Here is a 26,469-nt window from a genome sequence, read left to right as displayed (position 1 = left end):
ATTCCTAGACCCCTGATCCCATTATTGAAGATGTGGGATCACCTTTACAGAGAACAGAAGAAAACGCAGCTAGCATCCAAAGAAGAGCTTTGGAATGTTCTTCAAGAAGCCTGGAGAACCATTCCTGAAGACTACTAAAAGAAATTAGTGGAAAGCTTGCTTAGTTCACGCTTTGTTAAGGAATTAAACATGGCCATACCAAAGTTGCTCCTGCACCTATTTCGCAATTTTATTAGCCATACAGAAACAAAGGGGAGTGGAGATCGAAAGGCCAAAAGCACAGTAAAATAAAATGTAAAAAAAAAAACGCGATGCGGAACGAATAACAGGACTATTTCCCGTTGTCGGACAGTTATTGTAGATGGAACGAAAGGCAACAGTTGACGCACAAAGATCAGTTGTGTGACTTCGCTTTCTGGCTTCCAACCCATTTAAAACCGTTACTTTGACTTCGGTCACAGTATTACATGTTCTCTGACTGTAATGTAACTGCAGACAGCTCGCAGCATGGACGGAGGTGTCTCCGAGTTACCTGGTGAGTTTAAATGCTTGTATACAATTTTGTTTGGCTAGGCCGCAATCTAGCCCGCGCGCGGGAATAGCATTGCTAAAGCCGTAGCGGTCGTTATTATTATATTATTATTTTACTAAAGAGTTGTATCTAAAAAAATACAAACTGCTTCTACTTTTTACTAGCCTGGAAACACGTTGCTGGACTTAATTCTTTAACTCAGCGTTTGTGAGTATTAGTTATCCATAGTGCTTAGATAATGCTAGGCTAGGCTAGGAAAAGTCATTGACAGCAATTCACTCGTTGAAGTGAATCCGCCTGTTTTGAGTAAATCTCTGATTCATGTATTTGCTTTGGGGGTTTTGGGTGGGAGGGGAAGGGGATATGCAAACATATTAGCAACGTATGCAAGCAGTTATACTGTTAAACATTCAAATTGATATGTAACAGTGGTTCAATAGTAGATTACGGAAATGAAAGTAGCAGGCACATCCGCTTTATCCGGAGCTCGGCATTTAAGCGTTTTGTTGTTGCTTTTGTTTTTGTTTGTGTTTTTCTGTGAAGAATAACTCCGCTTTAATGTTACGTGAGACCTTAGTTTTGTTATCGGTAATAATGGCCATTCGAGCCAAAATAAAACATTTTATTTTAATCCTGCTGGTAAGTTCGTGATGGGATTTTTTTGTGTGAAAAACTTCACAAAATTTTGATTTGGTATACTATGCATGAATCTCCTTTCTCTTTTGGAACCAATATAAAGACGGTGACTAAATAAAGGGAATTTAGTTTGTGGTCATCACTCCATTGACAACTTAAATGGGAAAGTCTGTGTTGTTGGCCTGTCTTCACTCTCACTGCGTATTGCCTTTCAAGCACTTTTTTTTAAAAAATGCCTTTTTCCTTGCAGGCCCCTCTCTTCCCCTCTCTGCTCTGCGGCTCCTGGTCTCACCAATTCGGCTGGTTTCTGCAGCCATCTGGCAGACTGTGGAGCAGAAGGTTGTGTCAGACTATGGGCTGCTTGAGGAGTTTGTGTTTATGGTCACAGAAATTGTTCCTCAGCTTCTCTCTACGAGGCAGCGCGCTGAACTCGTCTTGGGACTCAGAGCACGAGTGAGTTGGCAGAATCTAGGTGCTCCGCATGGCGCTCCAGCATGTTACTAATACATGTATTTTGTCACTTGTTTGTTTAGCAGCTTAACATACATTTTAATTACATACTCCTTGGGTGACAGTAGGTGGGTTAGTGTGTTGTTTGAAGCTGAAGACTCATCTGATCAACAATTGTGGCTTTTAAACAGAAAAAAGCCTTTGATGTATGCAGTAGGGCTGAATGATAAATTGGGTTTTAATTTTAATTGCAGCAGTTACTATAAACAATTCTTCTTCTTAGTTTGTTTAATCCAAACCTCAAAAGGCGGAACCCACTAAGTTGAGAAAGAATGATAGTTATCCTTTAGAGAGATTAATGGTTGCCTGCAGCTGCCTTTGTCGTTATCTTAAAGCTGTCACAGTCTTTGTTTTGACTCACTCACTGAGAGTATGGCTGTGTCCCAATTAAGAGACCGCACGCTTGAAGTACGTGCACTACGTACGGTGCGTACTGTAAGTACGAGAAGTGCGGAAGTGAGAGGCTTGTGAAATGGGACGGTCTAGCCTTCGTCGTGCTGTTCAGGTTGCCTAGCAACCATGATACTAACCGCAAGAAACGTTACATACAGCATTGTGTGACATAAATGAAGGAGAAACAATGTTTTGTTGGTCATTCATTTTTGTCATGACATCACTTTGATTAGTTGAGTATCTGAGGCTGAGACCACGGGACTGTAAAACATGATTGTTTGGCTTCATTTCTGTACTGAACAGTCATTTCAAGATTAGTTAGTAAATAACAAATATATATATATATATACACACACACACATATACATGCATGCATGCATGTAAAGTTATTTATTTCATATTCTGTATAGTTTTTCATATTTATATCCTGTCCATATCCTGTACATAGCTTGTACTCACTACAGCCTGTACATACTTATAGTTATAGAATATTCACAACATACTTCATACCGTGTACATTATAACATAATAGACCCATTTCTGTAATATACTTACATATCTATATTATTGCTAATATATATTGTAATATATCTATATCACTAAGCACTTCTGGATGGATGCAAACTGCATTTCGTTGCCCTGTACCTGTGCATGTGCAATGACAATAAAGTTGAATTCTATTCTATTCTATTCTAAATAAAAGAAGAAGTTGAATGTTAAACATGAAGCATTTCCTGAGATTCATTATAGAACACAGAGTGAATGGAATGCATCTTTTCTCTTAACTGTTCGCTTATTAATGGTGATTGCAGTTGATCCTGGAGCTGTGTCGTTCTGATGACACTGCGGACCTGCAGGTTATTCAACCACATCTCGACCGGATGCAGAAGCTCAGATCACTGTGGAGCGTGGAGGTGGGTGAAAACCTTTTTTTGTGTCTGTGACGTTTAGTATTCCTCGTTAAAATCTGAAGTTCCACGATGACCTCTTCTGTTTTAAATTCTTTACTTGTAGAATGCTGAACCGGTGTCAGACTCTCATTTCATGGGCCTAGTCCAAAATCTGCTGAGAGATCCCGAAGAGAGAAGAAATTTCTTCATTGTGAGTTAAAACTGAATACGGAGACAATGTGATTGATTGGTGGCAGGTCCTTGTTAATATGATCCCTTTTGAGGAAAAAATAAAATAAAATTGTACATTTGTATTTGTTGCTTTGAGCAAATGGTTTTTGTAATTTGGCTCTATATAAATAAAACCGAATTGTGTTGTAGGATGTTTTCCCTGGAGACTTTGGTCCCACATATGACAAAGCAATCCAGACATTGATGTGGTTGTTTCTGTCAAGACTGGAAAAGCTTCTTCCAACCAAAACTCTCCAACAGGTAAATCTAATGTCTTATATTGAGCAAAGAGCATTTCTCCTTGTAGTATTAGTTTTTTTTTAGCATTGTTAGTTGTTTTTGTTACCTTTTTTGTGATCTCTTGCATTCAGTTTGCAGCTCTGAGTAGTGAAAGGCTGTACACATACAATTCAACTCATTTGCAAAAATACTTCATTTTACTTTAATTTATTTGTTATAATAGGTCTATCATCACACAGACAAAGTCCATCTTCACTGTCTGTCATGGCTGCTGGTGATGGTACTTTTCCTTCTCTTGCTATGCAGCCTCAGGGAGCTTAGAGAAGTGACTTTACAAACAGTTCTCAATCTGTTCCAGGGTTATGTTAGACTGACCCTCCAGCTTATAGTAGGTCTACAGAGCAAAACAAGAATATGAACAAAAAAATAAGAATTGTGTCAAAAGTTTAGAAACTGCAGAGCTTTTGACTCTTATGATTGTTATTTTACTTAAGCCTTTGTTTCATCAGATTGCCTCTCTGCTCAACGACACCTCATCTGTTCTGAATGAATGCATTGGGGCTTTCTCTCAGCCTCAGGAGCTCAAAGTCTTGCTTGACAATCAAAAAGATCTCACCCAATTAGAGGACATTGGTGAGTTGAATATTTTAAAACATGGGATCAGTTCTCAACATGTTGTTTTGTTTTTTTCCCCAGAATCTGTTTTATTCATTCATGATTCTTGTTCCTTTCAGAGTCTTTCATCGTTGACAGTGGCATTTTGTCTGCCCTGTGTCTCCCTCCTGTGGAAAGAGTTGTGATTGTCAATGAGCAAACTGAAACGGATGCAGAGAGCAGTCTCGTGTATACTGTCTGCACAGAGATGGAAGTGGAATCTGAGAACAAAGAGGTGTATGTGGAGGGAACTGGGAACTCTGAGGAGTGTGTGCAACCTGAGTGGTTTGGCCTCACTGGTGAGGTAAAACCAGAAATTGATGCAGTGGTAGTTATGGATACTGTGGAAGGCACTGAGGCCAGCGAAAGCGAAATGGCAGAGGACCGCAATGACAACCAATCAGGAACACTGATCATCGGCGAGGATGGCCAGGTGACTGTGCTGGATGGTGTGGAGAAGAAGCCAAACAGACGTGGGAGAAAAAAGAAACGTCCTGTAGATGAAGACTTTGAAGCGGAAAGTGCAGTGGCGGGCAAAAAAGAAACACCAGAAAGTGACGCACTGTTAGAAAGATCAGTGCGTAAGAACAGAGGGCTCAAGATGAAACGGTACTTATCACAGTGGAGGAAATCTGGGAAGACACCGGGCTCCAGTACGACCAGCAGTGGACCCAAAAAGTTTGCCGGGCCCCAAGGTCCAGCCAAAAGCAACGACTTGGATGAGAGAACCTGTAAAGTCTGCAGCAAGGTGGTGAGTCATGCCAAGTTCTTGCAGCGACACATGAGTCAGCACTCCGAGGAGCTGCCCATTACATGTCCTTCATGCAAGAAGCTTTACAAGAGCTTACGTTCCTTGCAGCAGCACAGATGTGCAAGCATGACAAAGGCAAAGGCTGTTAGGAAAGCCAAGGAGCAAGACACCCCAGCAGACGAAGGCGAACAGTCATCAAGCGGGGTTCCTTGCGACGACACAAATGAAGAGCAGCCAGTTGACAATACCACCCAGGATCCTGATTACTCTCCCCCTGCAGAGAGGGCTTCCAAAGAACCAGGGCAGAAGAGCCCTGAAGAACAGAAGAGTGTGTTAGAGGGTCCATTCTACTGTCCTCACTGCAGTGTCGAGTTCAAGTGCAAACAAACATTTAGGTTCCATTTAAGAAACATTTGCTACAATGAGCAGCAGGTTGATCCTGAGAAGCCTGATGATGTTAAGCATTGTTTCAGGTGTGATGAATGCGACAAGGCGTTCAGATACAAATCAACTTTGGATTCCCACAAACAGACTCACAACCCGCTCTACTGTGAGGTGTGTATGAAACTGGTACGTGACTCAGAAGCATTGGCCATGCACAAAGAATCCCACACACCTTTTCAGTGTAACCGCTGTGAGGAGAACTTCCCAGTGTTCAAGGCCCTTCATAAGCACTACATCGACGTCCACAACCCCACCGAGCCATTTACCTGCTCCCACTGTCAGACTACATTTGCCAGTTTGAAGCGTTTCATTAGACACGAGTGGAAGCACACGGGTTACCAACCATTTCAGTGCTCCCATTGTAGTAAAAGATTCCGTTCATACTCTGACCTTGTGGAGCACCAGAAAAAACACACTAAGGCATACCCATTCCTGTGCTGGGAGTGCGGCAAGAAATTCCGGCATGGCATCACGCTGACGAGACATGTGGAGCGTGTGCATCACTCTGGCGAACCCGTGACTGAAAAACCTACGCCGATCTTTACCTGCCCTCAGTGCGGGAAGACGTTCACTTCAAGAAGGTGCCTCCTGAAGCACGACAATTTTCATCACAAAGGGCTGCGCTTCCCGTGTGAGCACTGTGGGAAGGGCTTCTTTGGCAAGGACGCGTTGGTGAGGCACACTTTGATACACACGGGCGAAAGGCCTTTCAAGTGCGACGACTGCGACAAGTCATTTAGATCTGCAGCAGAATTAAAGATACACAGGAGATACCACACTGGAGAAAGGCCATTTAAGTGCAACATCTGTGAAAAGGGCTTTGTTCAATCTTGCTTTCTTACTTTACACATGCGAACCCACACTGGAGAACGGCCATATGTTTGTGCAGTGTGCAATAAGGGGTTTTCAAGCCTGCATGGCTTAAAACGACACAGGAGACTTGTTCATGCATAGATCATTGTGACATAATACATATTTCCAAAAGGATTTTTAGCATAACCAGCCCATGTTGAAGGATGTTGGTGTTAGGTGTAGACCAGAACTTTGCAAAGAGTGAAGAGCTGATGATTTGACCTATCACTGAAAGGACACCTTTGTTGATGCTGACGAAGAGATGGACTAAGTTTTCCAGTTGAAGGACATTTTCTGTAAACTATCAGCCTTATTGTTCTTCCTATGGCTGGCACAGCTTTGGATTGCTAGAATGTGTGTAATTGCGTTGTGCATTATGAAAATGCATTATGAAATGCATTATGAAAATGTAACTTGTATTTTTTACAGAGACATTTGTTGTTCTACATAAGATTTGTATGTATAAATGGGATGACCCTTAAAGGTCCCATATTATATTTCTTTTGTTGCCTCTTTATTCCTGGTTTTGAGCTCTGCTTTAGCAAGTGCAGCTTTAAGATGAATTAGAAATGCAGTTGCCTATGCACGTTTCAGGGGAAGGAAACGCAGACACCCACACCCAATCACTGTTTATTTGTTAACTCTTTCTTTCTTTTCTCACATTTTCTAATATTCTGCTATCGCTGTTTTCCCCCACATAGCTGTGACCTGTGTTTGTTCAAACCAAACTGATATTCGGATTAGCGACCCACCATGCTAATGTGATTTTTTTTTTTTTTTTTTTTCCCCCTCCTCATTTTGTAGTGGTGACATGCGAACAGAATATAAAAGTAAGCCAGTGAGTGTTTAGGTATCACACAGGGTTAGGTTACTAGGTTATTTGGAGGCTTACTTGTCACACAACCCTCACACAACATCACATCACACAACACAGCTTTTCGTTTACAGCTGTTTAACATATTAAAACAAACACAAAAGTCACACAAAATAACCTCTGGCGGCTGCGATATAGATCAGGAGTTTGCATTCTTTGAGGAAAAATTACTGTTTGTCAGCAGTCTTGTGGCTTTTGACTGAGAGCACAAATTTTTTTCAGTTCTTTGTCAGTAGGGGCTGTCAAACAAGTAGTCTTCATTAAAATTGATATGGGTCTCTTTGTTGGGTTAGTCCATGTTGATATTCCTGTTTGGATCACCAACCTGGAACTGTGCTGACAGCCTATGGTTTAGTACATCAGACGACCTAATGCTAGAAGACTAGGCTACAATGACTGCTGTGAAAATCATGCAGTGAACATCAGAGCATCTACATCAACCTACATTTACAATGTAGGCAACATTCTGTCCTTTCACTAACTTTGAAATAAACTGGCTACTGGAAATAATTCTTATAGCTTGTAAAGCTAAGAGGTTGTGAGATTGCTAGACAAATAGCAGTAGTTACATTTTCACAGCTTTGATTTTACACCTCCATGATTATAAAAATGTTTCCACTGAAAGTGGGTTTCATGGGACCTTTGATTATGTTTTTCTGTAATAAATTGAACCTTTGATTCCAAGTGTCAGTTATTTAACACAAGTAATTTCAATATCATATCATCTAGTAATACGATGGGGTTTTCCCCCCATCGTATTACTAGATGGCCAAAGATGCAGGTGAATCCCAGTCAGGAACACCCAACTTCAGAGTCTTAACAATGTTACATTAACTTCACTGTCTGCTGCATCTTTTCAGTTAGTTCATTTCTGATGTATAAAATGCAAATTGTAAGTTGTTTTGCCCCAAATCCAGCAAACAACCGATCCATGTGGTTAAAAACACCAGTGCAGCTATCTGGCCAGTCAGTCCGTAATGCTGGTGACTTGTTCATCTTTGTTGTATAGCAATAACACGGTGGATTGTGATGGATCAGTGGTTTCTCGTAAACGTAGGAGAGTTTTTATTAGAATGTTATGAATTTTACAAGTGACTGCATTGTAAACCACAAAAGTTTTATAAGCACAGTTTGAGATAAACTTAGACAACCAACAGTCAACCAAAGATAGATAAGTGAAATAAGGTTTTTGTATCATAATCTAAAGGTTTTAAAATTTTAGATGACCTAAAAAATTAAAAGCTGCATCAGGCATATGTCTGCTTTCAGCTGCTCTGTTTAGGAAGCCTTCATCGTGACGTGTCCAGAGGATGCTAAGAACAGGTCACAGCAGCTCTCTTGATGTCCTCCTTTACAACATCCATGAATCTCCTGTGTGGTCTTTCTTCAAAAAGGATTTTGCTGCAGCACTCGTAGGAGAGTAGCCTTTAATGGTTAGTTGCCAGCTAATTTGAAAAATGCTGACACAATCAGAAATAATCAGAATCAGAATACTTTATTAATCCCGAAGGAAATTAGGGTTACAGCAGGCAGCACGCTAATGGCGCATGCGCACTTACAAAGGAACCTTCTGACCAAGTTTACACAAACATCACATTGGGGAGACATGTCAGAAAGGTAGGCTGATAGGAAAAAAACGAAAATGCATAACATGAGGTAAGAGGAGGAGAAAAAAAGACTCCACTCAGACTGAGCTCCTACTGGGAGAACAGTTCGATAACAGAAAAAACACCTCAGCACAAAAAGCACATGACTATCAATACACCATAGAAACACAAGACAAGCAACAGGGGCGGGTAAAGGGTAAGAGAGCCGGTGTAGACAGCGCATCCGGTCCTGCAGCATGTCTGCGCTGGTCCAGTTGACTGCCATCTTCCCCGGTAGGACACAAGCATCGAAGGCGTATGGAAAGGGAGGGGGGATCAGTGTGTGCATATCAGTGTATATGTATATGTGTGTGTGTCCAGAGTTCAGCTGAGACAGTGTCTTTCGCCCCGACATGCTAAGTAAACAGTCTTCCAGCCAACCCAGGTGTCCTTGCATGGACATGGGGTTTGAACAGCCGGTTCCGCTTCCTTAATTCTTCGATAAGCCAGGGCCAAGCCAGCTCCGATCCGCCAGAACCCTGTTATCATGGTTCCGAACAGGTAGATATCTTCAGCAGTCAGGCTCACCCGAGCCCAGACTTCTCGTTGAGAAGGGGTGTCAATTGCATTCAGAGACCAGTTGATCAAATCCAAATCCATAATTCCTCTGTTAGGTTTTAGAGAACAGACTGTGAGAGAGTGTTCCAGGGAAAAGTAATACAAAAAAACCCACGAGACCAGACAAGGACATAAAAGGCTAAGCAGGGAAGCTAAAGGAGAGGAGGAGAGGAGAAAAAGTGCGACAGCCTTTGCTGAGAGCCAAAGACGAATGTCTTATGATAACAGTCATAAATTAGCATTACTACTATTTGTAAATAAAACATTTTAATATGTGACTAGCTAGCTATCAACTTTACCATGTTTGTTGCATTTATGAAATTAGAAAACCTAAATAATTACAATTATTTAACAGAATTTGGAAATGGCAGAATAAAATAGCTATTAGCAAATTCAGGATTACTAAACTAACTTGGTTTTAAGCATTTAGAACATTTTAGAGAATGTAAAGGATTGCTGGCAAAAATAATAAAATTAAAATTTTAAGATTTCTATGTCCATATGGGACCACTGCACTGGAATAATTGCTCTTTGGTATTTTTTTATATTTTTTTATCTTATGTTACCTAGAAGTCAGTGCAGTGATAAATCATCAAAAATGCCAAATTAAAAGAAGGTGGTATATCTAGATATTTCAAAGGTAAGTATAAGTGACCCTAATCTAATAAACAAGATAAAAGAGAATCATATTCCACACATGGCTTCCACGGGAGTTGTGAAGAAAACTAAGCTGGCTACGGTAACTCGATAGACACGACCAGAGCATCAGGTTTACATGTAAAGTCAATGTAAAAGCAGATTTGCTTCGCGAAAACGCAAAAACGCTTGAAACGCGCGTCACAGCAGTGCGTCTGGCGCGTTTGACTCGCGAATAAAACCACGCGCCTCAGTTTTTGTGTTGCATTTTGTGCATACACGGGTATCGCGTCTACCGCTCGAGTTGGAAAAATCTGAACTCCAGCGTCAATTCGCGCCGCGACAACCCATCAGGAGCCTGGTGATGTGGCTCTGACCTAGGTCAAAGGTGCAGATCCAGCCAAAGCCCTTCATACTTCATTCAGTATGGAGGAAAGGCTAATCAACCACCCGGAGCTGTATGACACCAGCTGCTTTCTGTACCGAGACAGGAATATAAAGGACGAGCTTGGAGGAAGATATGTGAAGAGATCGGGCAACCTGGTAAGTTCATTCATTTGTCTTTAGAAATTTTTCACTGAGCCGGGGAAGCCGCACAAAAGCTAGCAAGCCACCGCTATTTTCCCACTGATGTACAAATGCTGTTCTGCTCTTATGCATGTTGTCATATAGGAATATATTTTGTTTATTAATAAACAGCACACAGTGGTCCCGCTGTTCACCCGTCACTGCTTCGCTTTTTCGCTGATTTTTTTTTGCACAGTACAGCATTGCATTCTGCAGCCTGATTGACAAATCTCCTCCATGTCGTGTCTCCTGCGCTTGCCAAATTTATCATGTTTGGTTTTGATAACCATCACGTCCAATAGAAAAAACAGCACAAAAACACCCATAACTATGACCTTCATTCGGAAATAGACACCTGCACCGCAAGGGAAAAAGGCGCACGAAAGTGGTGGGCAGATGAAGACAAAATGCGGCATAATAATACTTTTACGTTTTGCAATCTACAAAGGTTTGCACTTTGAGAATCAACTTGTGAGAACTGTGACTAATGTTCGTGTGTGTGGAAAAAAGTGTATAAAGTGCGTGGCCAGGGGCTAGTTATTCTGAGAACCCCTGCTGCAATAAAGGAGGGACCACTGTATATACTTTCTCTATGATTATTGTATTCAACCTGTTAACATTTAATACTGTATTGATAGAACCAACTGATTCTGCAGCAGAGCATCCCCTGTTGCTTCTCCTGGCTCCCCAGTCCCTGAGCTCCTGCTGCTGCACCCACAGGTATGTACAGCAAGCACTGATAGCTCTTTACTCTGTGGGATTGCCTGTGATCACCTTTACTAAATATCTACAACCAATCTGATTAGATCCTGTTTTTTTTTGGTTTTTTTTTCAATGTTGAAAATGAAAATCTAGTAGCAGCCTTCTCATTTCTTTGTGTTTTGTGCTGTTTTACAGGCCCACCCACAGAGGAGGACAGCTCTGAGGCGGATGAGGGACGGGTCCCAGGACGGTCCATCGGTGGTGGAGCTGGCCATCCTGGTGTCCCTGAAGAGTCCACACCAGTCTCCAATGGAGCATTTCCTCCTCAGCCTTGTTCCTGCTCTGGAGATCAGCTGGTCCTTTTTATTCCTGTCTCTCTGTAAATACTTATATTTTATATATTTATGTTTAATGATTTTCTGTTTGAGAATTTTAATATTATTTCAAATAAATTTTTATAATGACTGATGTCTCAGTTCTACTACACAGCAAATGTTGGCACACGACTTGACACATGTAGAATTTATTTCATATTATACTAATGACAAAATATACTAATACAGTGGGATGCAAAAAGTTTGGGCAACCTTGTTAATAGACATTATTTTCCTGTATAAATCGTTGGTTGTTACAATAAAACAATGTCAATCAGGTAGGAATGAAGTAAGACATTAATAGAAATAAAGAGTTGTATGTTGACATGTAGACCTTTCCTTGCTTAAATCATTGTTAATATTTTTGAAAAATTAACCCGTGATAAGACAGCTTATCATGATACAATATGCTAGATAGAACCACATAGCTAAAAGTGAACCAAACTGTTCACAATTTTATCTAGCTCTCAGTTTTAAGAAAGGCTGGTGACCCCTGTTATAGAGTCTGACAGCTGCGGGGATTATATACAAATTTTCAACTATACCAGAATTAAACCAGGTCTAAATAAACAAAAAGGAGTGAGTATCACTACAAAGATTAACCCACAATGGTCCTCATACCACAGTTTGATATCAGGAAACACCGAGAGCATACACTGATATGACACCACAGCCATGCTATCATTGCAAACACTGATAACAGCATACATCGAATTAAATCGGGACTTGATGAGTCTAGTATCACTAGAAATATTATAAACAGTCGTCTCCATACCACAGTTTGCTATCAGTAAACTCCGATGGCATTCACTGATAGCATACCACATCCATGTTAGCAGTGTATAAACAATAGTTTAGCATTTATTAGCACAAGTATCAATAAAGGACTGCCATACCGTGCAGATGGACAGGCGCTCTGCAGCTGCAGCTCCTGGAGCAAATGCTGTCATTTAGGGCGTCTGGCGCGTTTTTGTTCACGTACTATCGGCGTTTGGTGTGAACATAACTGAACACTGATGACGTTTTATTTTTGCTGTATTTATATATTCATGTTTCACTTCGAGAACTGCCACATTAGGCTATGTAATGCTACAGTTCCCTATTAAATAAAGATGAGCGACCCTCCAGGATTCCGCTGATCATAAACCAGCAGTTGTGTTGGTCTAAATTTCAAGTTTTCTACCAAGTCTTACTAAATTCATTTTAAAATACATCACCCCAGATGGGACTCGAACCCACAATCCCTGGCTTAGGAGGCCAGTGCCTTATCCATTAGGCCACTGGGGCTATATCGGCGGTAGGTTGTTATATGATTTCTAATACAATATTTTAATGCACTATCGTGACGATAAATACAGATTAAACCGTGGTGCTTGGTATATATTACGTATAACTGTAGGGCAATAGAATGGGATGGGATTACATATTGATGGACTTTCCCTTGGATCTTAAAAACGCGCTTATTAGTTAAGTCGGAAAGCAACATTTAGTAAAAACGAAGTTTTTGCAATTATTTCAGCATTTGCTCTCGTCTCTTGAATGCGCTAGCGGATGGTGCAAACCCTCTTTGATCTCCCGACTGGTGACAGCGCTTCCTGAGAAGGAACCAGCCTCGTTTGTTTTCCTCCTCCCTATTCAGCACAGTCAGGAGGAATGGTAGCCAGTTAGCTTCTCAGACAGCAGCTGTTGGATTAACTTGTTACCGCTGTTTGGCATTCGGTTGTTCTGTCACAATAATGAATTTACTGCCTTCAAATCCGCACGGGAATGGACTCCTCTATGCTGGATTTAACCAGGATCATGGTATGAAGCGTCGTGGTGGGGGGTTTGTCCTCCCAAACGTGATTTGGGAGCATCGTTGATGCTAATCTATCACTACTGAGCCAGCGTCTTCAAATATAAAACCTAAAATAACAACTGCAGTTTTTCACGTTCACATATTGTAGTCCATTGTGAAAATATGGCTACGTGCTCTCTCTTCTTGAAACATTAACTTTAAGCGCTCAACGTTAATACTAGCTTAGGCTAACCTATCCGAAAAATAGTTAGCGTTTTTGTTTTCAGCTAACCAGTTATCGAGTCTTAATTAGAAACTAGAAAAATTGGTACAGACATGATAAAAAATGGTCGAATTCTATAACGAGGAAATTAACTAACTGATTTGTATTTAAACTTAGCACAAATGCTAATATAAGCTAAGTTTTTATCGCACTAGTCATTACTGTGACCACAACGGGTGTCAGCAAGTGTTAGCTAAGCAATGCTAACAGCTCCCTTCGGTAAATGAACGTTAAACCGACATTAATGCACCTTAATTGCATAATTTTATGTTAGCTTTCCCGGTGATCAGTTTTTCGTTATGACTGTCCATTTTCTAAAATACAGATAACATGTTGTTCATTTGTAGTTTACGTTAAATCGACATTTTCCTAGCTCCCCACCCACCAACGTTTACACAGGCCGTAAAGTTGGAGTGTGATTCTATCATAACCTTTTGTTAAAGTTACTCGTCAGCCACATTTGTGAAGATTGAAGTTAACTTATTGTTACTACACTATGGGGCCATGGCACTAAACGTCACTGTCGTCGTTGTCAACATATGATGCGGCAGTTTCATATGAATTCCAGAAGAGATCCAAACACTTTCTATATAAGGGCTGCACTTGTCTATGCATCTCATTCTTCCCAGTGTCCTCATGTAGTGCGTTCTCATTACTGTAAATCTTGAGATGACCTGATATTGTAAAGTCATTTACGAGAACCACATTGTATGGCAACAACAGTGGATTAACCTTGTGTTCATCTTGTGATTTCTGCTGTTTGACCTCGGTGTCTCTCTACAGGATGCTTTGCCTGCGGTATGGAGAATGGATTTCGTGTGTACAACACGGATCCTCTCAAAGAGAAGGAGAAACAAGGTAACATGACTGCAAAGATTGGTCATATTTTTTGTTGGTAGGGATTTTACGCCTCAGACTTTGTAAATACTATTTTCTACAGTCACTGGTTTGCTCACATACTAGATAATGGATTAGAAGAAGCAGTGTGGAAATATTAAACCATTTTAAAAAGAAGTCAGTGACAGGAAAACAGTCTTTGAAAAGAAATTCCACAAGAATTCCTTGATTTAGTTTAATTTGAAGAGGACAAATATAATAAAAATGGACTAACACTAACAATGGGCATACTTGTCTGTTCACGTGAATGGATAAGCACCCATACTTTGTTAGAAATATTAAAAAGTATCATACTTATATATGAGTATAAGTGCTGCCTTTCCAGTAAAATCCTCTACCATCATGGGCTGCAGCTGGTGACAGTAGCCCCCCTTCAGTTTTTGCAGTTCTTGATGGACATTCCTTGTGAAAGTGGATTGTCGGCTGCAGTCAAAGACTGTGGAGTTGGAGTCTATCTGATTGCAAGACTCAAGACAGTTGAGTGAAAATGAGGACCACCAAAAAAGCACCCTGAAAAGCCTGGATAGGAAGGACAGGAACCGGCTGTCTAGCAGCAAGTGACCCTAAAATAAGAGTGAGGGCATTGTCCAGTATCAGAGTACACTTGGGGAGCCTTCTTTATAGCTGGGTAACACACCCTACTAAAGTCCATGTGTGGGGAAACCCAGAGATCTTTACATACAGCTGTCTGCATGAGAAGGCACATTGAGTGATGATATATTTTTACTTTACAGTTTGATTTAAATAATTTTCTTAGTACATAATAAATCATAAGATATGCTTTATCACAGAAGTTGGTAATTTCCTGTGTTACAGCAGTAAAAACAACACAAAAAAGCCAAACAATGTATAGCTCAATAAAATAGAGTAAGAGAAAAACAGTATCTGAGTGAAAGTCTTATATTATTAAATCGGATGTAAATGATGAATACCATACAGTGTAGAGTTCAGTGATTTAAAACAAAGGCAAAATAATTGTTAGAACTTGGCGGATGCTGCTCACAGGAAGTCAGTGTTGTAACTGCATTGCAAGTCCTGAAACATGGAGGACATTTCACCCAGCACATGGCTAAGACAGCATGTGACCAAGCACATGACCTGCACTTCTTTAAACTCAAATTTAACTGCTTTAGGTCTGCAGTCTCTCCTTTCTCTGAGCTAACCCACAGTTAAGAGACTGCAAGCAGTGCAGTTTTTTGTTTGTTTTTTTCTTTTTACCTACTACTGTCACTTACTGTATTTTACAGTATTTTACATTACTGCCCATTAATGTCATTTTCAGAATTCCTCGAGGGTGGGGTTGGCCACGTGGAGATGCTGTTCAGGTGTAACTATTTAGCACTAGTGGGAGGAGGCAAGAAACCCAAGTACCCAACTAACAAAGGTATGTTTTGTCAGCTTTGTTTGCTTTACTGTCAATACTGGATTTAAATCAGTCCTGTAATCTGACAAATGATCACTTTTAGATATTAAGAAAGATTCTTTTTTTTTCTGTCATACACAGTGAGAATCTCACCTGTTTGCTATTTGTACTAAAAGCCACAGATTATAAATGCATACATTCACCTGTCCACTCTGCAGCTTTTGTTCCAAAGGGTGTTAACTATGGATTTCAGTGGGATGTTGCTGTTAGTACTTAAAGTAATGTTTTGAGAAATTACAATGGAAAAGAAGCAAAACACATATCAGTTTGGTGGGATATCTCCAGGTCCAAGGCAGATAACCCTTTGTTTTACTTTTCCACCATACTTTCACATTTTGCACAGTCTGACTAAGGTCCGTTAAATGCTGTATATGTTGCAACACTAAAATGCCACTTCCTGTAGAACATGCAGTATGTTTTATATATGTGACGGCTTTTTTGTTCTCCAGTGATGATCTGGGATGACCTGAAGAAGAAGACTGTCATTGAGATTGAGTTTTCAACAGAAGTAAAAGCAGTGAAACTTCGACGTGACAGGTAGCTCAGTTATTATTGCAGCAGTTTCTAATGATTTTGTTTCTCTTTTTTGTATTCTGATCTTTTTGTTTGCTGATAGCGTGGTTGTTTTTATTCACACTCATTTTTAAAAAAAGAGTAAATGAATAAAATAAAGGATCTTAACATCAGTGAGACAGGCTGATAAAGATTTAAATCCAAAAAATGAACTCTTAAATTTTGTTTTTCCTTTTTTTTGGCATTACTTAATAGTTTACATTTTTGCTTGTGTGTCGGTTGTCCCTGGTTCTTAGGATTGTGGTGGTCCTTGACTCAATGATCAAAGTGTTCACCTTTACCCACAACCCACATCAGCTACATGTGTTTGAGACCTGCTACAATCCCAAAGGTCAGTTTACCCTTTGAATAAAACTGTGACTTGCTCAAGCTATTAAACCATGCTGATTCTTTGGAAACGTATTAATCACCAAAACTGTAGTCCCAAATGTTCTACTGCTCTGGTCAAAAGAATAAGTGAAAAAAAACTGAGCTCAGTGGCTAAAAATGTTCCTTTTGTTTAAGAGCAACAAATCTTTTTTTTTTTTTTTTTTTGTGGAAGTACTGTTCTTCAGGTGTGTGACATTTTCAACACTTGCTCGCTTTCTCTCCTTGTCCTCCTCAGGTCTGTGTGTGCTGTGTCCGAACAGCAACAACTCTCTGTTGGCCTTTCCTGGGACGCATTCAGGCCACGTACAGATTGTGGACCTTGCCAACACAGAGAAGCCTCCAGTTGACATCCCTGCCCATGAGGGGGCACTGTGCTGCATAGCGCTCAACCTTCAGGGCACAAGAATAGCTACTGCATCAGAGAAAGTACGGACTTTAGAAAATTAAGTAAAGTAGTAGTAAAGGGACACTCCTTCAGTTGTGTATTTTGCTGTATTTCTTACTAACCTGTGTTCTGTGTTATATTTCCACAGGGGACACTCATTAGAATTTTTGACACATCTGCAGGTCAGCTCATACAGGAGCTAAGACGAGGCTCACAGGCAGCTAACATTTACTGGTAAGTGCTTAGCACAATGCTAACAGCATGAGAAACATGTCAAAATGATTAAATAATAAGTTAGCAAGCTAGCTCTGTCAATGTGGAGGGCTAGTTGCTCTACTCTGAGTTCCTGTTGAATGGCTGAACGTCTTACCCTATCTTTAAGTCAAAGACCAGCCACCCTTCAGAGAAAGCTAATATTTGCTGCTTGTATCAACAGTCTCATTCTGTGTGTAGGAACATAGACTAACCAATAAATCGACAACTTTGATTTTATGCTCAGCTTTTTGTTTATCACAGCGGACCACTACAATCTGTCTTTCAATCTCCCACTTCCCTCACTCGTGAACAAGGCGCCAAGATACTTAAGTCCTCCACAGGCAGCCGCTTGTCCTTGGCCCAGACAGGGCACTCCACCCTTTTTTGGCTGAGAACCATAACCTCAGATTTGGAAGTGTTAATTTTCCTTCCTGTCGCTTTACACTCTCCTGTGAACCGCCGTAGTGCTAGCTGGAGGTTAGCTCGAGGCTTAGAGAACCATGTCATCTGTAAAATGTAGAGATGTGATACTGAGCCCACTAAAGTTGTCTGCAACCTGGCTATGCTAGAAATTCTGTCCATAAAAATTATGAAAAGAATCAGAGAAAAAAGGCAGCTCTTGTCGAGGTCCAGCCACCCGCTGGGAATAAGTCCAGCTTGGACTTAACAATGTGGACCAAGCCTTCATTGTAACTGTACAGTTATTCAATTCAATTCAATAAAACTTTATTGATCCTGAAGGTTGACCCCGAAGGAAATTGGGTTAAGGCTGCCGACCTTTGCCAGCGCCGACTTACCCTTCTGACCATACATACATTACACAAACATCACATGGGGAAGACAGGTCAGAGAGGTATAACAATGGAAAATGCACCACATGAGGAAAGATAAGGAGAAAAAAATAACTCCCCCCAGACTGAGCTCCAACAGGGAGATCAGTTTGAGAACAGAAAAAAAGACACCTCTGCACATAGCACATGAAAAAACTCTTAATACACCAAAGAAACACATGACAAGCAACAGGGGTGGGTAAAGGGTTAGAGACAGCCGAATTAGACAGTACATCCGGGCCTGCAGCCTGTGCGCTGGTCTCCTTGATCCACCGTCAGCATCGGAAGGGAATAAGCGTCGAAGGCGTTTGGAAAGGGAGGGGGGATGAGTGTGTGCATATCAGTGTATATGTATGTGTGTGCGTGTCCAGAGTTCAGCTGAGACAGTGTCCTTCGCCCTGCTAGGCTAAGTAAACAGTCTTCCAGCCAACCCAGGTGGCCTTGCATGGAATGGGAAGGAACAGACTCAACACAGTCGTTATCAGAGTGTTGTTGTTCAGCTCCAGCCTTGAGACCGCCGCTGGCGCCGAGAGGGTCTCCGCATGAAGTGATGATGGTTTTTACTTTAGTGCGAACAACTCATATGAATTTCAAAGCTGTTCTAACAGTCCAACACTGGTCTCTCAATCTCCCGTTGGAGAGCCGCGAGCTTTCTATGATGTTATCCAAACTTACGTTCCGTGATGTTGTCGTTCTTTTTGCTCAAAGAGCAGGTTCTGAGAACTCACGACTGCAGTGCACTTCCCCAAGATGTGATCGAATTTGCGCTCAAAGGTGTTATTCGAGCTAGACCCTCCAGATGTAATCCAGTTTTTCACTCAGAGGTCTTGTTCTGAGTATTCACGGCAGCCGTGCGTTCTCCAAGATCTTCTCCGTGCTGCACTCAATGAGCCCATTTTGAGAAACTCACGCCTCTTCCCATCATTTCAATCCCAGCGGGCAGCCTTGTGGGGTTTGAACAGCTGGTTCCGCTTCCTTAATTCTTCGATAAGCCTGGGCCAAGCCAGCTCCGATCCGCCAGAACCCTGTTATCATGGTTCCGAATAGGTAGATATCTTCAGCAGTCAGCCTCACCCGAGCCCAGACTTCTCGTTGAGAAGGGGTGTCAATTGAGCCGAGCCGAGGTACCCATCACTGCCTGTTGCCTTTTAATGAATGCAGCTCCAGACTGGAACGCAGCTCCTGTTCAAGAGACTGGTTCTAGGGTCCTAGCTTGAGTTGAACACTGAATATTATCTAGCCAGTGCCTTTCACCCTGACACACTGCCTCAAGTTCCTTTCCCACCAAAAGGTGAGGTTCCTTGTCCTAGCCCAGCCTCTATAGCCAGGGATTGGACTGAACAGGGCACCTGACAATATGCAGAATGGGCAGTATGGTCCCTCCTGCTGGTGATGAGTCTACAGGAGGGATTCCCATATAATTTGGTCTTAGGAAGAAATCAGGGTATGGGCTGTACTGTTTTGAAAGCTTTAACTATATCTTTCAGTGCCTGTCTAGCAAAGCTTTAATGGAATGTACTTACTGTGTCGCACACTCATTAATAGAGCAACCAGTTTGCAGGTTTTACTTTGTCCCTCTGTGTATCTGAGTCACTGAAAGTGTGTTATTTTCTTGGTCTACTGTCTTTTCAGCATTAATTTTAATCAGGACGCGTCCCTCATCTGTGTGTCCAGTGACCATGGCACAGTGCACATATTTGCTGCAGAGGACCCAAAAAGGAACAAACAGTCAAGGTTGGTCTTTGCTTAAGTGTTTCTTTTTTCTGAACTTGGATGATGAGAAGAATCTGTTGCGTAGTAATTAAATCCGATGCAGTGTTATAAACATAAAGCCTAAAACACCCTGTTTATCTTTGTCTCTGCAGCTTGGCCTCAGCCAGCTTCCTGCCTAAATATTTCAGCTCTAAGTGGAGCTTCTCCAAGTTCCAGGTCCCCTCAGGCTCTCCCTGTGTGTGTGCCTTTGGAACAGAGCCCAATGCCGTCATAGGTAGGTTCCAGACACATGTGATATTTTCTGTAATGTCCAACTCATCGTCTGATCATGTAACAGTGTTTGACAGTTGCAGACGAGGACAGAATTATTACCCCAACCTGTTAAACAGAGTGAATGCTTTCTAACAGCTTTTCCAAACACCCTAGTTTGATTTGGATGTTTGCATTTTTCTACTTTGCACACAGAAACAAGAATATTCAGTTTTGCTCCTGACTGCTTCAGGTTTTCTTTCAAAATCTTCACATATCCTTTTTTCTTCATGATTCCTTCTACCTTGTTAGATTCCCAGTTCCAGATGCACTGAAGCATCCCCAATACCTCCACCGTGTTTCACTCTGTGGGGCAGTGCTCCATAGGTTAGATGCCTCTTCCTTGTTTCTCCAAACATAAGCAGCGTCTCTGTGGCCACAAAGCTCTAGTTTAATATCATCTGACCAGCAGAATGGGGAGGGATGACACTGATTTTAGTCTGTTTTACACAGCAACTCTGGATGGCTATAACAAAATATCGTCTTAAAATGTATTTTTATTGTAGCTAGCTTATTGTCTCTCTATATCTTTCTTTTAAAAACATTTTAGTTTATGTTCTGGACTTCTCTCTTTTCCTCCTCACACTCAGCTCCAGACACGTTAACATTTCCTCATAGATTGTAGTTCCACAAATGACTTCAGCTCTAAGCGTTTCAGCTAAGGCTCAAGTGCTGCTCTCATTAAAAAACAGCTTGATTACACACATGTTGTTTCATGGCTTAATCCATGGACGAAAAACTTGCTTTAAGTGTTTGGTTCTTTTATCTTCAACTGTCAAAACAAAGCCCATAGCATCATAATGGATATTCAGGGTGCCCTGAAGATCATGGTTCCACAAGAACAGCTGAAGACTCTGCCTCAGTTCTACTTTTGGAAATTCTAGGACCCATATGTCAGCCTGCAGTCTAAAAGTGAAGTGCTATACTGGGTTTATTTACTAATAAACGATGAAATCTGTGCTATATGATTGGTGGGGCTGATCGTTCAAGACTCTGTATGTGAGGAATAAGATGAACAAAAATGGGTGTCTTGGACAGTTTGCTATGATTTTATTTCATGTTGTGTCCTAATTGCCTAAACCTGATGTTGCGTTTGAGAGAGCTCATTAGATCACAACAAACGTTTGAATTTATTGGTCTTTTCTCACTCTTGTGAGATTGTGCGCTTGTATGGGCACAAAGCGCACAATCAGTCACTGAGTTTTAGTTGTACTGCTGCTTCTCTGGCTCTCTTCCATGGTGTGTCTTTGTCCCGTCTTCCTTCCTTCACCCCAAGCTGGTCATGGTAGATGGCCGCACCTCCATGAGCCTGGTTTTTCTGGAGGTTTCTTCCTGTTTAAAGGGAGTTTTTCCTTCCCACTGTTGGCAAAGCGCTCGCTAATAGGGGGTCATATGATCGTTGGGGTTTTCTCTGCTTCCTCTGTATTATTGTAGAGTCTTTACATAACATAAGTTATAGATGCTGTCATTTTACACATTTTAGTTTTGCCTATTTTTGCCTCTTTTCCACTAGAACCCACTCAACTCTGTTCTGCTTGTTTGTAGCTTTCAATTACAATTGAACACCACCTTGAGTCGTTATGGCAAGGCAGACTATTTTCTTCATTGCCAGGTTTAAAAGTGGCAGGTTTGATTCTTGTGATGGAGGCACTCTCATGACTCATTCAGTGACATCACTACTAGGTACCTGGTAAGGTGCTACCACCTAATGGAAAACCCTAAAAGCCAAGTAGAGTCAAGTAAATAGGCCTTTGTGAATTTGGTACCCATCAGCTATTCACCTTCTCTTCCTGGAAACTAGCTAGTGCCTGATTCACTGAGGAGCAGTGTTTGGTCATGTCTGACTTTTGTTGTGATTTGGCGCTATATAAATAAAATTGAATTGAATAGTCTGTCAATCATGAAAAAGCAATATTTTGTAATTTTTATAACTTCCTAATCTGATGTAGTACCATGTGGTGAATTCTGTGTGTGGTATTGGTACAAACACTCATTTTTAATTTTTTTCTCCTTCTCCTCAATTTATAGCTATTTGTGCTGATGGCAGCTACTACAAGTTTCTGTTCAACCAAAAAGGAGAGTGTTCCAGAGATGTGTATGCCCAGTTCCTGGAGATGACCGATGAGAAAATATGACCTTTGACCTCTCTTCAGACTTCCTATTAAACAACCTGTTTTGTTTTTCTCTACAGTCTTTTTATTTTCAAGGCAGTTAGAGAAGTTTTTTGTTTCACTTCTCGCTATCTTGACAGACTCTGTAAAAAGAGCATTAAATGAAGGGAGAACAAGGAAAAAGAAAAAAGGAATTTTTTGGGGTGGGAGGGGGCCTCTATGGAAAGGTGGTTGGCTGGAGGTATGAACAGTGATTCAGATTTCATCGACCTGCACTGAGGGACACGGACGATTTCCTCCTAAACAAAACACAAGGGGAATATAAAAGACAAAGTTATTTTTTGAAAGGACAACTTGCCGCTTTTTAAGACGTCTTCCGAGGAATTTACAAAGGATGGATATTTTTAATCACACAGATGATTCTGATAGTTAGAATGAGAATTTAGAGATTTTTGTCAACTAACACCACCTGACCTAACAATAGGGAGTGCCTCTGAAACTGGAGAGAATCTGTATGTGTGCACATATTGTTGTCTCATATATATCAAGTATTTGTGTATACTAGTGTACCATACTAAGCGTTTAAAAGCAGGATCAGAATGAAGATGACTGTTTTTCTTCACTTTGGTCTTAATTATCTGCAGAAACATCTACAGCCCCAAACAGAATGCCACCTTAGTATTACTAAATTTTCTTGTAGACATTGTATATACACAACCTGCCAGACAGAACTTCTACTCACAAACTGTACAGAATAGTAGCAAAAGAAATCACTCGTCCTTGACATTGTGCAATACATAATTTCCTTAATTATTATTTTTTGTTTTGTTTTGCAGATTTTTTTTATATTTGCCTGATCAACACAGCTTAAAGAATTTGGCATATTTGTAAATAGTTATCTACCTTCTTGTTGAGTGAAGAGTGATACATGTCTGTATGGTAAATGTGAAGCTACAGAACACAGCTGGTTAGCTTTAGCTTAGCATAAGGTCTGGATGAAGGTGTCTAAGTCTGTCAATCAGTGCTTTTCAGTTTGTTTAAACAAAAGGATAAAAATAACACATTTTGTCACTGTTACTTACACCACTTTGGTTAGTAGTAGTAGTTTTGTTGCCATAGGAACATATTGACATGTCAGCTTTGTTGACTGATTGTAGCAAACGACATGACATTTTTTTAATGGCACTAATTTTTCACAAATGGAAAGAAGGAAAATTATTGGTTGTTATTAAAAGAGTTTAAAAGAGTTTCCCGAGCACTAAAGGTAAAAACAAAAGTTCCAGCAAAATTGATACTTTCTCAGTTGGTTTGGCCCACATTTTGCACTTTGACAATAAATACATTTAGTTCTTGTTACAAACTCAAAAAGAGGATGACAGAAGACTAGTTGACTGTAATTTCTCTATATAGAAACTAGCAGTTTTTCCTGTTTAAACTTATGCTAATTTAAGGTAACTGGCTTCTAGTCTTAGCATCCCATTTACCCGATAGATAATGAAGCCTTGGCATTCAAGTGACTCAGCATTATCTCCACATTTTGATTATTTATTTATTTATTTAATTTGTTCAGTTTGTGAAAGCAAAGTCCTTTTTCTTTTCTTTTTTTTTCAAAGTGGGAGTTCAGTGAAAAGAGTAATACTCTTAAGTCTGTACGGTGAATCAAAAGCTTTGGCTGGTAGCAGTTTAGCTAAGTAAAGCAGAAAGAGTGGAAATAATTAGCACAGCTTTGTTGAAAAGTAAAACAAGTCACTAACCAGCCCTTCTAATAAACACCTTCTAGTTCAGTAATTGAGGTCATGAAACAACTTTAAGTGTTCAAATAGAAAATTTATTTTTGCATGTGTATAATATAAAAAAGAAAAAGCTAACTAGCTGCTAGCCTTAGTTTTCTGTTTACCTCTAGAATATTCAAATCTTTTTGCAAAAAATCCACATTTACCAAAATGCTGAAATGTTAAAAGTGAATGTTGAGTGAATGTTTCTGCCACAACAGGGAGCTTAATAGCCAAACAAATATATTTCCTTAATAAATAACAAAAAAAAGTTTGCTAGCAGCAGCTGAGATCAACTGTAACATTTAAAATTTGCTTTAAGAATGCACTTGTATTCAATATTCAGCCCAGTATGATTAATCAGAAATGTCCCTAAAGATCACCACGTTATTTTTGGTAAAAGTAACTTCACCTCTTCACTCTGAAGCTAATTCAGCTAATGCAAAGTGAAGTGCTGTGTTGTTTGTTGGGCCATAAATTCAAATTCAAATTTTATTTGTCACGTACACAGTCATACACAGTACGATATGTAGTGAAATGCTTGGACAACTGCTCGTGACCTAAAGAAAACAAAAAAGGAAAAGGCTATGAATAAGATAGGAAATAAATATGAAAAATTAAAAAGGGTAAATTTAACTAGGAAGGAATAAAATATAAATTAAGGTTAAAAATGAAATAACTGTACAACACAAATTAGAATGAAGGGTAAGATCTCACTCGGCCAGCTCGGATCCGGAGTTAAAAACTTCGAATTGTGAGTACATTGTATACCAATAGAAACAAGAGTGTCACTGTCATACCTAATGTACCCAATGGTGATGATTTTGCCGATTTAGAAACGCTGAAAACTAACTTAAAAAACAAAGATAAAGAAAAAGTGGTCGGAGCAGTCGTGACGGCAGCCGACCTCACCTCACCGGCGCCATCTTTCATTCATTCATAAATGGGACATCTCAGTGTGGATCCAACTCGGTTGAACTTGTATAAGCCACGCTGTTAATGGGTGCTGTTTTCCCCCCTCTCTCTCCATTTGTCAGCTGCTTGACAACATTTTGTTGATTCATTGCAAAATTTACATCACGTGTGTCACTTTTTGGGTCGCATTGTACTTTTGTAGGTGTAACGCTGAATATACACGGGACTTGGCGGGTACTGACTACAGGAGGGATGCTGCACAAACTGAAAAGCCAACCTGCTTCTTACACACGCAGAATGATTGTAAAACCTGCATTTAAATTTGTGAATAAAATTTTTAAAATTTTTCAGTTATAAAAATGTGCTGTTTCATGCCTACTGTGACGTGGAAACCACATGTAACACACTGAATCTGTGTAACTGTTGACTGTCTTACTGCTGTTTTTAATCACATCAGCACTGGCCCTGCAGCTAACTAATATTTTAAGGATACATTTGGTAACAAGATCAGCATTTTGGGCACAAAATTTACTAAAAAGTGTGCGAATTGGAAAGTCATAGAAGTATGGATACATTTTAAAAATTGTGTAACTTGAAGCTTTGAATAATGGCCAGAGCAGAGGTTGCACTACAAAGGCAACTTTGTGTCAAACTAATCCCTATAGTATGATAAAGTTAAGTATTTAAATTGCCTGGCAACATGACCTGGAGCTACACCACTGAATCTGCCATTTTTTATTTCACTTCTGGAGCAATAACTTCTTACAGTTATGTCCTGCTAAAGCTACTGCAGCCATGTTTCTCATAAACAAATGGAAGCTTTAACTACACATGAAGTAATCATTTACAGTTGGCATCAAGTGTGTGTTGCTGCATGCTGATTGGCACGGTTACCCCTAAAAACAGGGAAGTCTTCAGTGTTTCATTTCAACTAAGATGTTTTATTGATAATGCATTTGTCAAAACAAAAACAATAGTTCCAAATAAATATTTTTGTCGTTCAGTTGAGTTCACTGCTTTTCACTGAGAGCTATCATAGTAGCAACCGCTGCTATGGTCCTGGCTCAACTGCAGTGAATGCCCCCACTTTCTTAGCCATATATGGTCACTTTTGGCTCCAGAAAATATAGATCTGGCTAAAATATTAAACTGTAGTCTTCAAAGTAAATACCAATGCATTACATCAGAACGGGCATGTCCATCCTTCATATTCAGTCAAAAATGCATAAACTGCACTTGCTGTGTAAAGCTCTAAGCACTACCAAAACAAGCCCTCCTACGCTTGATCAATACACCAGAAACAACTGTACCTGTGACTTTGTTAAACTTCCTTTTAATCACATTTCAATGCATCCAATTCATAATTA

At 40.3% G+C, this 26,469-nt stretch overlaps 2 protein-coding genes and 1 non-coding gene across 4 annotated transcripts; 2 read left to right on the top strand and 1 right to left on the bottom strand.

Annotated features, from left to right (window-relative positions):
- Positions 1 to 355: 355 nt before the first annotated feature.
- On the top strand, positions 356 to 6,630 carry LOC113027717 (zinc finger protein 37-like). The gene is made up of 7 exons (XM_026177442.1): positions 356 to 535; positions 1,419 to 1,621; positions 2,884 to 2,985; positions 3,086 to 3,172; positions 3,343 to 3,453; positions 3,942 to 4,065; positions 4,167 to 6,630. Exons 1-7 carry the CDS (start codon positions 508 to 510, stop codon positions 6,233 to 6,235), a joined length of 2,724 nt encoding a protein of 907 aa, XP_026033227.1. The 5' UTR covers positions 356 to 507; the 3' UTR covers positions 6,236 to 6,630.
- Positions 6,631 to 12,704: 6,074 nt separating this feature from the next.
- trnar-ccu (transfer RNA arginine (anticodon CCU)) lies at positions 12,705 to 12,777 on the bottom strand. The gene has a single exon. It is a non-coding gene; the product is annotated as a tRNA-Arg (tRNA).
- Positions 12,778 to 13,028: 251 nt separating this feature from the next.
- Positions 13,029 to 23,037, top strand: wdr45b (WD repeat domain 45B). 2 transcript variants are annotated; one of them, XM_026177440.1, is made up of 10 exons: positions 13,029 to 13,293; positions 14,334 to 14,408; positions 15,730 to 15,831; positions 16,320 to 16,407; positions 16,680 to 16,774; positions 17,048 to 17,238; positions 17,346 to 17,431; positions 19,915 to 20,016; positions 20,148 to 20,269; positions 22,333 to 23,037. In XM_026177440.1, exons 1-10 carry the CDS (start codon positions 13,227 to 13,229, stop codon positions 22,437 to 22,439), a joined length of 1,035 nt encoding a protein of 344 aa, XP_026033225.1. In that variant the 5' UTR covers positions 13,029 to 13,226; the 3' UTR covers positions 22,440 to 23,037. The 2 variants fall into 2 exon arrangements, with proteins under 2 accessions (XP_026033225.1, XP_026033226.1); XM_026177441.1 differs by lacking the exon at positions 13,029 to 13,293 and adding an exon at positions 13,540 to 13,769.
- Positions 23,038 to 26,469: the final 3,432 nt, after the last annotated feature.

The sequence above is a fragment of the Astatotilapia calliptera genome, chromosome 8 (assembly GCF_900246225.1).
Source record: "Astatotilapia calliptera chromosome 8, fAstCal1.2, whole genome shotgun sequence".
NCBI classification, from domain to species: domain Eukaryota; kingdom Metazoa; phylum Chordata; class Actinopteri; order Cichliformes; family Cichlidae; genus Astatotilapia; species Astatotilapia calliptera.
Note: the sequence above shows the minus strand (reverse complement) of the source record. Positions and strands in the feature narration are given on the sequence as shown.

Excerpts from the sequence above, each read along its gene's own strand:
- LOC113027717 (XM_026177442.1), top strand. The coding sequence starts at position 508 with ATGGACGGAGGTGTCTCCGAGTTACCTG. Across the intron at positions 536-1,418 it reads AGGTGTCTCCGAGTTACCTG|GCCCCTCTCTTCCCCTCTCT; the intron begins GTGAGTTTAAAT and ends TTTTCCTTGCAG. Across the intron at positions 2,986-3,085 it reads GATCACTGTGGAGCGTGGAG|AATGCTGAACCGGTGTCAGA; the intron begins GTGGGTGAAAAC and ends CTTTACTTGTAG.
- wdr45b (XM_026177440.1), top strand. The coding sequence starts at position 13,227 with ATGAATTTACTGCCTTCAAATCCGCACGGGAATGGACTCCTCTATGCT. Across the intron at positions 16,408-16,679 it reads GTGAAACTTCGACGTGACAG|GATTGTGGTGGTCCTTGACT; the intron begins GTAGCTCAGTTA and ends CCTGGTTCTTAG. Across the intron at positions 16,775-17,047 it reads GACCTGCTACAATCCCAAAG|GTCTGTGTGTGCTGTGTCCG; the intron begins GTCAGTTTACCC and ends TGTCCTCCTCAG.